At 36.0% G+C, this 10,431-nt stretch overlaps 2 protein-coding genes across 7 annotated transcripts in view; one reads left to right on the top strand and one right to left on the bottom strand.

The window, feature by feature from the left end:
• LOC107554423 (uncharacterized) overlaps positions 1–5,626 on the bottom strand; it is a 9,089-nt gene extending 3,463 nt beyond the window's left edge. Inside the window, exons 1-4 of one of the 6 annotated variants that reach the window (XM_016236918.1) lie at positions 5,353–5,626; positions 4,979–5,258; positions 755–863; positions 366–506 (exon numbers count right to left, since the gene is read on the bottom strand). In XM_016236918.1, coding sequence (XP_016092404.1) covers positions 366–506; positions 755–863; positions 4,979–5,184 — 456 coding nt within the window. In that variant the 5' untranslated portion in view covers positions 5,185–5,258; positions 5,353–5,626. Of the gene's footprint in view, positions 1–365; positions 507–754; positions 864–1,895; positions 2,412–4,978; positions 5,259–5,352 lie in introns of those variants that run through there. The other 5 variants (XM_016236936.1, XM_016236927.1, XM_016236942.1 and 2 more) reach the window with 5 other exon arrangements.
• Positions 1–10,408, top strand: part of LOC107555236 (myosin light chain kinase, smooth muscle-like) — a 19,629-nt gene extending 9,221 nt beyond the window's left edge. The window contains exons 9-11 of the mRNA XM_016237975.1: positions 9,108–9,231; positions 9,332–9,484; positions 10,234–10,408. Coding sequence (XP_016093461.1) covers positions 9,108–9,231; positions 9,332–9,484; positions 10,234–10,408 — 452 coding nt within the window. The remainder of the gene's footprint in view (positions 1–9,107; positions 9,232–9,331; positions 9,485–10,233) is intronic.
• Positions 10,409–10,431: the final 23 nt, after the last annotated feature.

Raw genomic sequence — 10,431 nt, 5'->3', positions numbered from 1 at the left:
GCCTGTCAATTTCACAGTTTTGAATCAAGTTTGCAATTCAAATTCAATCAAATTAATTCCTAATTAAAGTCAAATGAGATCAATTAGCTTTAATTTAACAAGATTTTACCAAAATAGGAATGACCGTTTTGTTAGTAAGTCTTTAGTTGAATTTCTGACAAAAATAGGAAAAACTTTAAAATGAGTTTGAACTCTACAACGGCACATGTATGGCTGAACATAACTACAAAAATTGTGAAGTGTTATAATTGGAGCTTAATTATTTGCAGAATAATTGGTGAGGAGAAATAAAATAAGATCAATGAATTTCTGCGTTGGAAAGCACTGTAATAGTGGAGAAACTTGCATGATATGTGAGCACTTACTGGTTGATCTGGCCAAAGGGGAGGGAGGTCATAGCAGATCCCAAGGACCTCAACGTTTGTGGACTGGGCTTCTGGACTAGGCACGGATTCAGTGTCTGACTGAGTGTCCCAACTGGGCTGAGGTGAATCCCTCAGAATCTTCTATGACGATTTATGTTTGAGATTAGTATGTTGTATCAGATGCAGTGTAAACCAAATGCGTTTAAGATCTAGCAGGTTGACTAGAGTTACCATAAAAAACATGAGTAATCTTTGGCATAGGTTGACTGACCCAACAAACCAGCCATTGTACTGGTGTAGTATTCATTTTTACAGGTTATTTCCTGATAATTGGGACTCTTTCCCACCTCAATGGCAAAAAGTGTCGCAATTTACCTGAATGTACATACCCTACACACCTCAGTTTGTGGTGCAGATGCAAATGTTGATTTCCGGGGTCTTCCTCTCTTTCTCAAAGACGCACTGGATTTGTCTTGCAAAAGATGCCCACCACACACCCTTAATAAACAAATTAGAAAACAATAAAAGTTGCAATAAGCAAATAAGGCTAAACTTTTTTTTTTTTTTTACTGAGGGGGGAAAACTACACTATGTAATTACCAATCGCCACAATTATAAAAATATTTAAATGCCATAATTAAAATGAAGATTATTGAAGTACGTCTGGCAAGGAAATACCATTTCAGTTTATCTACTTAATTTCACGCATAATTCAGTGTTTTGTTGTAAAAAAATTCTAGCAGCGTCTTAACGAATGTTTCTATACATTTTTTCCAGTTGATGACTGAAACTCTAAATTGCCACTTGCTAGCAACTTTAGTTGGCGCGTTACTGCTTGCTTGGTGCCAGACTGTGTTTACGGACGTGACGTAACCGCGCGATTTCCTACTAAAAATTTTTTTTGTATTTATGCAAATGAAGGGGGGGGGGGGGGATGATCCCGTAACCACAATCAAATTGTTACTATTAATGTATTTGCGTGTCACTCTAACTCCTTAAAAAAAAAAAAAACGGCGAATAAAAAAAAAAGAGGCCGCGGGTGAAGCTCGCTTTATGGGAAGTAACGTTATGCGCGTCGTCATGGCAACGGTTCGTGGCCAGGTCAGATTACGTCAGAGTTTGTTGTCGTTTGTTGGAAAATCATATCAGACCGTTCAGACACTCCACGACCCAACAAACACCGATTAAACCTGTTCAGTCAGGTGAAAACAAACGCCGATAAAGGTAACGCACTGATCCAACAAACTCTAACAGACTTGTTTGTTCGTGCGGTGTGAATTGGCCTTTATACTGACAGCTTTTGTCGTGGATGCAGCATTAAGGTCAATTATAGCGATCAATAAAAAGGAATCAAATGAAACGACGCGTTTACACGCTCAATGCTTATAAGTTGTGGAAACCAATGTGTCTTTATCATAGCTGAAGCGAACGACAATAAGATTGCAAATGAACAAACATGCGAAGATGACACCCAAGCAAAAGCTAACACGGTTAAGTTGTGAGAAACAAAGCAAAATCAACGTTACTCGCCTATCAAGAAGAAACAAGGCAACCTCGGCGTCCGATTCCAGGCCTAACCGCTCCTTGAGCTCTCTCCACCGCTGGAAAGCCGCTCCGATATTTACGCGGGTCTTACCTCTTGCTTGGTCGTAACCCTTCTTTTTAACGCTTTGTTCCTCCGATATTTTCCTATTTTTCTTTTTTTTATCTGCCATCTCTATCTGTAGTCGATCTGCTAATATCCGTTAGTGATGGGCGCTTTCGAAGCACTGCTTCTTCTTCTTGGTTTTTAACGGCGGCTGGCAACCAACGTAAATGGGTGCATTACCGCCACCTTCTGCTCCGGAGTGGTGGAAAAAGAGAAGCACTGCTCCATGACGCTTCGAAACTTGTGTGAATCAAACAGTGGTTCAGAGCGCGTGTCAATCGGCCGAAGTCACGTGATTTCAGTAAACGGGGCTTCATTACGTCAGAACAGTTTCGACATCTCTTTTATATGGATAGCTGCACATACAGGAATAGAAGGAAAGGAACTGGTGGATCAAATAGCAAAAAAACAACATCCAGACAGAGTTTAATGATCCGATGAGTAAATTAGAAACAAAAGGGCTAATTAAAAAAGCATTAAAAGATGTGGCAAAGTAAATGGGATGGTGATGATAAAGGACGACATTTATATAATATTCCAAAAATAGTTGGAAATGAGAGGAGAATTTTTGGGAATAGAAAGGAAGACCGCATAATATCTCATCTTAGAATTGGACACGCTGCACTAAATCAATCATTATATATAATAGGAAAACATGAATCTGGACTGTGTTAAATGTGATCTTACTGAAACGGTTGAACATTTTAGTAAAATGTAAAGGATATGAGAATGAAAGGTTACAACTTACAGAAGCACTTCATATAGGAATTAATCAGGTCTCACTACAGATATTGTTAAATAAAGATGCAACTATAGACATGTTTCACATACTATAAGTATCTCAAAGACACAGAATTAATGAAGAGGATTTAGAGAATTATTAGGTTTTTTTTTTTTTCTCCTTTTAGCTTTTTAGTTTTTCCTTTAACATCAATGCTCCACACGCCATCCTAATAGGTGGCGGTATATGCCATAAAAACGTCATAGAAACGTGTCAATTTCCGCGGCGAACCATTGAACCAGCGTCTATGGTTTTTACTTGATCTCGGATCAGATTCATAAATTTGTAGACATTATTTTTAACGAGACGAAATGATTAAGTAGTTAAATGGACCTTTTTCACATTTCCGGGATTCTCAGCAGCGGAAGTCGTCATAGTTGGGTTAACTTGAAGAGCAGTGAATGGGAGAGTGCCACAAATATATTTATTGCATTCCCATTTGCTCAAATAGCAAAAGAAAAACTCCACGATAGTGTTTTCATGACATTCAATAAATGGAAAAAAATGGAGAGAGACCGATAACGGCAGTCAGAAGTAGAGGTTGTCCAATGTATCAGTTTTGCCGATTAATCGGCACCGATAGTTGATTGCTGGAACTATCGGTTATCGACAAATCCATGCCGATAGTTTTCCGGGTTGCGTCCATTGCTGAAGCGGCTGAGAAGGGTCTGCTGCCATTACACAGTGCGAGAGCAGCCTCTAGTGGTTGAAATCACTGACAGCACGTGCTATTTGTTTAGACGCGTGATACTACATGCTGAACCGAGCCAGAAACTTCAGACACGGATTTAAATGCAGCCGACAGAAAATCCTGCTGCGCCACAGAGCGCCATTCACATAGTTTTCCTATAAATTACATTATATTGGTCCCGAATCGTTGTTAATGTAGATAATGAATTGTGCATTTTCAGCAAAACGTGTCTTTCTGTGGCTCTAATAAAGTCTGTATGCTTCATTTATAGAGCTATAATATAGGTCGCGCTTTCTCTTTCCGTTTGCTCCGGGGTTTTTTTTTTTTAAATGCCGAACTTCAAGAATGAACAATTTGGCATGGATGAGTTTGAAGTAAACTTGTGTCCATTTGGTGATTTTAAATAAACTGTTTTAGACCGCTGCTCGAGTTGATTGCGACGCGTCCGGAGTGTGTGTGATACCGGTGAGTTCTCCTAGACTCAGCACTGCGCTTTTATTTTGATTATAGATAATCATTAAGTGTTCAAGAATAGAAGCAGTTCAAGTCTGAGAGTATACATACAATATCCATTTGTATATAATTTTAATGCTATAGCCTGTGTGTATATATTTAAAGATGTGCATCTTTAAGCATGACCGTTGAAATGAAATGGTAACACTTTAAAATAAGAGTCCATTTGTAGCATTAAGATTAATGAAAGCTGTGCAAGTATTGTTCCTTGTTAGAGTGTTAATTTCAACTTACTATTATTATTTTTTTTTACTACTACTAGTATGGTTCAGTACTGTTTTTGTTAATAAAGCACTATTTTAGTTTTTGTTCAGTATCAATTTTAAAACTCGGTATCGGCCAGTGTGGTCCAACCTAGCTATCGGTATCGGCAAAATCCACTATCGGTCGACCTCTAGTCAGAAGAGAGAACTGTCAAATTTACCGGCCCTCCCATAGACACTGCATTCGTTTTTTATTTACTTTTTTTTTTTTTATTTGATGTAAAGGTATTATAATGCAAAGAATAGTGTTATAAATGTACATACAATTTTTACAAAATACAAATATGAAAAACTTTCGAGGAGCTGATTGGCTGCAAGTGTGTTTTGGGACTTGGTCCGACACTATGGTCAAAATCGTTTTTCAAATATTGCTTAATGCACCTTATATTTATAAAAAAAAAAAAATTACCTTTTAGTTTAAAGCTGCATTTGTTTTTTAGTTTTTTTCGAAATTTACAAAAAAAATGTATAGTGAGCGAGTACAACATGAATCCATTTTCCAAACCGTGTTTTTGGCTTGTCCTGAGTCACTACGGTACACCTATAATAAGTGTTTATACTCGGACTATTTTAGGCTGGTTCTGGTAGGAACCGCTGCGGAGTAGCCCAGCACCTGCGTGATTCGCCATAGACCTAAACAGAGAGAAGTAGCTCCGGCTACAGTGTTCTTCCGCAGGACGCACGCACGCAGTTCTAGAAGCGTGCAGAATTCTTTACCTGTCCAGCAGATAGCAAGCAACCTCCGCGTCGTTCTTCATGCCTTTCTCCACTTTCAGCGCTTTCCATCTGGAATAGGCCACGCCAATGTTTACTCTGTTTTTCTGTCTCAGTCTGTCTCTTTCTCTCTTCTTAACGTCGGACTTCTTTCGCTTCCTCGGCAGAGTTTGTAGTGTCTCTGCGGGTAATGCATAACAGTGATCCATGTCCTCCGAATCTTCTGAATAGAAGTCTTATCTGATCAGTGCTGTATCACTCACGGTCTCCTGAAACAACCCATCTGTTGTAAATGACACGATTTTGTGATGCATTATACATCGAGTAATTGTTAACATCTAATTTTAAAACTACAATGAATGCCAATGCATGCATACCTCTGTTTAGTTTGTAAATAAATGACAGGCACAGCTGTAACCGTAAGATATCGTCGTGCCTTTCCCTCATCTGCTCTGAAATCGTCTTGTGAAAAATGTTCAGTGCACAACCTCGTGTGCTTGAAGTGGAAATGCACACTTGTGCACCATTTAAAAAAAAATGAACCAGGATCCAAAGCAAAATGTGGAAAGAAACGCACGAAACTTGCATAGAGCATTCCTGTTCTTCTGCTGTAAACAACCAGTGCAGCACTTCCAGAATCATCTTTCTTGTGTAGTGGCAACTACAACATTTTAAGGTGCGTTTCCGCCACCTACTGTACTGGAGTGAGGACCAGAGCTTTGCATGTACCTTTAAATGCCATTTTTGACTGGAGTTTGAGGTCTCCCTCGAGGAAAAGGTTTTTGGCCGCTTGTTGCAGCGTCAGCCAATGAGCAAGACGCGTTTGATCATGTGATCTCATGGACTACCTTTATTTAGAATAAATAGGCTTTTGAAGTCAGTGTAAAGCAATATCAGAGGGGCGTGTCCGCCGGCCTTTTAAAAGTATATGAAATGTTAAGTTTGTGGTATAGACTAAGTGTTTTTGAAAAGGTTTAGATCGGACATGGATACAAGCTGACCCTAATGAAACTGATTAGCATATCTTCTGGGGTTGTCCTCACACACAACTATTTTGGATTGAATTCTCTAATGTTATTAATCGCTATGTGCTCCGGGGTACTCTTTGTTCTTTTAAGGGTGTACTGTTTGGCTTCTTCAATATGCAAAAAGATTGATTCATATTTTATTAACTTCTTACCAGTGTTGGGGAAAGTTACTTTTAAGAGTAATGCATTACAATATTGCGTTACTCCCATAAAAAAGTAACTAATTACATTACTTTTTATGGAAAGTAATGAGTTGCGTTACTTTTTAAATCTGGACAGGGCTTGCTTGTTTGTTTTTAAAATAAATTTAAAAAAGTTATATTTTTTGGCAAATATAAAAGCCTTTTCACACCAAAAGTGAAATGAATAAGCCTCAGGCTGAAGGCAAAGTAAATTTACGTCCGTACAGTAGAATGCAGAAGAAGACATTTCAACACACTTCAGCAATAAAAAAAGACAAATGTTTGTCTAGAGTAATTTGAGCTTATTAGTATGAACTGGATCATCGAAGGTCAGAAGCAAAGACATTGGTTAATAGAATGGGATGAAATACATAAAGGATATTTGTGTTTAACATTTAATTATTGCAGGTTTTTGCGTCACATTCTGAGTTGCATTATTTTTATTCATTTTGAGGAATACTGAATCTGTGGGGGGGGGTTTTTTGTGTGTGAGTGAGATGAATTAATGCATATTTATTTTAGAACTACAGTAACATCTTCTGATGTCTCTCAGCATGGGGACAGGAGAGCTGTCAGTCAATAAATTGAAAAAAAAAAAAATTTACTCCGATATTCTCTTGTAAATTAAAAAGTAATGCGTTACTTTACTAGTTACGTGAAAAAAAAAAAGTAATTTGATTACGTAACTCGCGTTGCTTGTAATGCGTTACCCCAACACTGATTATTACTACTTGCGAAATTTCATATTCACTCATCGAAATCCTTTCTTTTTAAAAAAAGAGGTTCAATTACAGTAGTCAACATTTGAAGTGGATCAAACAAGTTCATGCATTTTGGTTTTAGGACAACTTTGATGAAAGGTTTTGATCCCATTCAAATATTGACTAGTATATTTCATCCAAGAATTTAAGCTTTTAAAAGTTATCTTTTTTTAATCCATTTTGTTAAAGCTTTCGGGGTTTATATATATACTGTACATGTATAAACAGTGTTTTGCATGTAATGTCACCTCTTTGTATGCAATGTTGATGTTTTCTGTGCTTTTATTTTTGTTATCTTGGCATTAATAAAAAAATAATAATAATAATAAATAAAAAAACTTCAATTTTTTATTAATTGTACAGAATTACACAATCAATACAGTAACAATAACAATACTAAAATATGGAATGCTAGGGGGAGATATACAATTATAGGAATACATTAAAAAGTGTACATGCTTGCAAAATTCAGATAGCTTTTTGTTTCTTCGAGGGTAATACAGATTCAATATATTTCACCATTTTTAAATGCTATAACTTTTTTTCTTTTTTACCTGAAAATGTAAATTTTTGGATATGAAATGTATCCATAAAAATAAAATAAGTTTGTTTATCTTTGGAGTTTACAATAATGCCTAAAAGAACATCTTTCCACTGTAAAATAAAATCTCCATCAACATTTTCAACAATAAAGTCAAGTACATAATGCCAGAAAAGACACGTAAGGGTAGTGCCAAAATAAATGAACCGCTGTCTCCGGCTTCTGCTTGCAAAAGCTAACATCTATATCTCTTTTTTTTTTTAATTTAATTAAATCATGTTTAGCAGGGTATATTCTGTGGAGAAGCTTAAAGGATACTTTCACCTTATTTGTTAAGCGATATCGATTGGGCAGAAGCCAGACTTTTGTCCAGTCAACATCACTCACAAATTTACTCCAATATGCAATTACATTTGGTTTCGAAACAACATCCTTCTGGAAAAGGTCTATTGATCTATTATAATTATTACAGGAGATGAGAAACATATTTTACCTACAGGGGAGTGATTTGATTTGGTGAAGGGCATGGAAATTGCTGAGAATTCACTCCAATTCAATAATTATATATGAATATGACTATAAAATAATAATAATAATAATAATGAGTATGAATATTATTAAATAATGATAATATGAAATACTTAATTAAAAACTAAATAAGAAATATTACTATTGGAATACTTCAATATTACTTTCGAAACTTTCGAAATTATGGGAAAATGTCATCGAGTTGTGTTTTTTTTTTTTTTTTTTTTTTTTTTTTTTTTTTTTTTTTTGTTGCTGTTTAAACATGCTTATTTTAGAAGAAATCGCAAAAAAAAGTTTACACCCCAGGTCTGTCCCTAAGCGTGGCGGGACACAATGAAACGTGATTGGTTGCTTTTACCTGTCAATCATATGGCATTTTGGGTGGTCTTTGGCCATTTAAAGCGGTCAAGGTTTCCAATCCCAGACCTTTTGCTGTCTGTCAGGAAATATGCATTTACGTGACGCAGGCATAGCTATCTTACAAACCACTGATTCTAATGCGCTCTAGTTAATATAGTGTTAGGGGAGGGGCCATGCTCAGTGGCTCCAGTGCGTCATCGAGATTTCAGACCCGCCCTAAAAATCCTGAACACACAAAAAACTGTGTTGGCCGTTTAACTCCACAGTTCAGTACTACATAGTTCACAGTCGGTGTAGCGTGTTTCAGCAATACATTTCTAACATTTATAATGTGTTTAGAATACTCTGAACTGCCTTTACATGGATTCATGTAGAAATGCTGATCAAACTCTGGTAGTAAGGGCATATTTGAATATATGTCTTGTCTAATTTGGGACAAAACCTGCTAAAATTGTGCATATTTATTTTGTACTGCTGATAACTTGAGAATTGATATCACATCTTGGAATTTCGGTGTATATAAACGGGACTAAATCCCATTGGATTAACTTTCAACAAATGAACACTGAAAACTGTTCAGCTTCATATATAAAATACAAAACTCACTTTTCATACGGATGACTCTTAATGCACATTTTATATACATTTTATATCAAATTTATAGAGTATAGAATAAAATATTTAGACTTTATTTTTGTATATATTTATTTTTATTTTTTTTGGCCTTTTCAGAGCATGGTAAACATCTGATGGTCTTGCATGGGACTCCAGAATTTGTGGCCCCAGAGGTTGTTAATTATGAGCCTGTAGATCTGGCCACCGACATGTGGAGCATCGGTGTCATCTGCTACATACTGTAAGGGCTCGGAGTGAAGCAGGTTATAGATGCACTTCGATTTCTATCGACTAATATGTGCGTTTTTGCTGGATGTAATTTCTTTTTCACTGTTTCCCAGGCTGAGTGGTGTGTCTCCATTCCAAGGAAACAGCGATGCCGAAACCTTAGCTCTGGTTACTGCAGCGCAATGGGAGTTCGATCCTGAGAGTTTTGGTGATATCACCGATGAGGCCAAAGATTTCATCAGCGGCCTGCTGAGGAAGGATAAGAGGTGAACGAAGGAATGCGACTCGAAATTAGCATGGTCACATCATGCATGTTTTACTATATTCTGCTAATGATTTGTAACAATGGTATTTTAGTTTAATTCACATAATACCATTATAGTTTTTATTAGTGCTGGGCAACGACTAATTGCATCTAAGATAACATTTTTGTTTATTGTGTGTGTGTGTGTGTGTGTGTGTGTATATATATATATATATATATTAGACACACACACAGAGTATATATTTTGAAAATATTTACGTGTATATTTGTTCATATAATTTCTATATATATATATATATATATTTTTTTTTTTATATATATATATAAACATAACATCATTCTTAGATATATACACAGTCATGTGTGTATTTATATATACATAACAAATATACACAGCACACACCCATTGTTCACAAAAACTTTGTTTTGGATGCGATTATTTGTGATCAATCGTTGCCCAGAACTAATGTATATTAATATTTTCTTTTGTTTTCATTTTTATGTCTGTAGTTTTTATTTAAATTTCCGTTTCAGCTGAAATGTAATTTAATATCAACTAGCTTTTTTTTTATTTTATGGTTTAGTTAGCTGTAATAACTTTGATTTATGTTCATTGGAGTCTTGTTTTTAATTAACTGACCATTTTCAGTCCACAGTCATGCAAAATGCAAGTAGACTGCAAGTTATTTAAGCATCATATTCTATTCTATTCTATGTGTAGAATGTTTTATTTCATTTTTATTCTCCTAGAACAAGATTATCCTGTGAGAAAGCATTAGCTCATCCCTGGATAGCCTTATTTGACGACTCAAACTCCAGATCAACCAAATCCCTAAATAAAGAGAAGATGAGAAGGTTCCTGGCCCGACAGAAATGGAAGGTATGGAAATTAGGAGGCTATTCGCCTTCAGCCGATTTAGTATAAAGATGCCTGATGGTTTTCACTGA

The sequence above is a fragment of the Sinocyclocheilus grahami genome, unplaced genomic scaffold (assembly GCF_001515645.1).
Source record: "Sinocyclocheilus grahami isolate Dianchi unplaced genomic scaffold, SAMN03320097.WGS_v1.1 scaffold19.1, whole genome shotgun sequence".
Classification (NCBI taxonomy): Eukaryota; Metazoa; Chordata; class Actinopteri; order Cypriniformes; family Cyprinidae; genus Sinocyclocheilus; species Sinocyclocheilus grahami.
The sequence above is the reverse complement of the archived record's forward strand: the minus strand, read 5'-3'. Positions and strand labels throughout refer to the sequence as shown.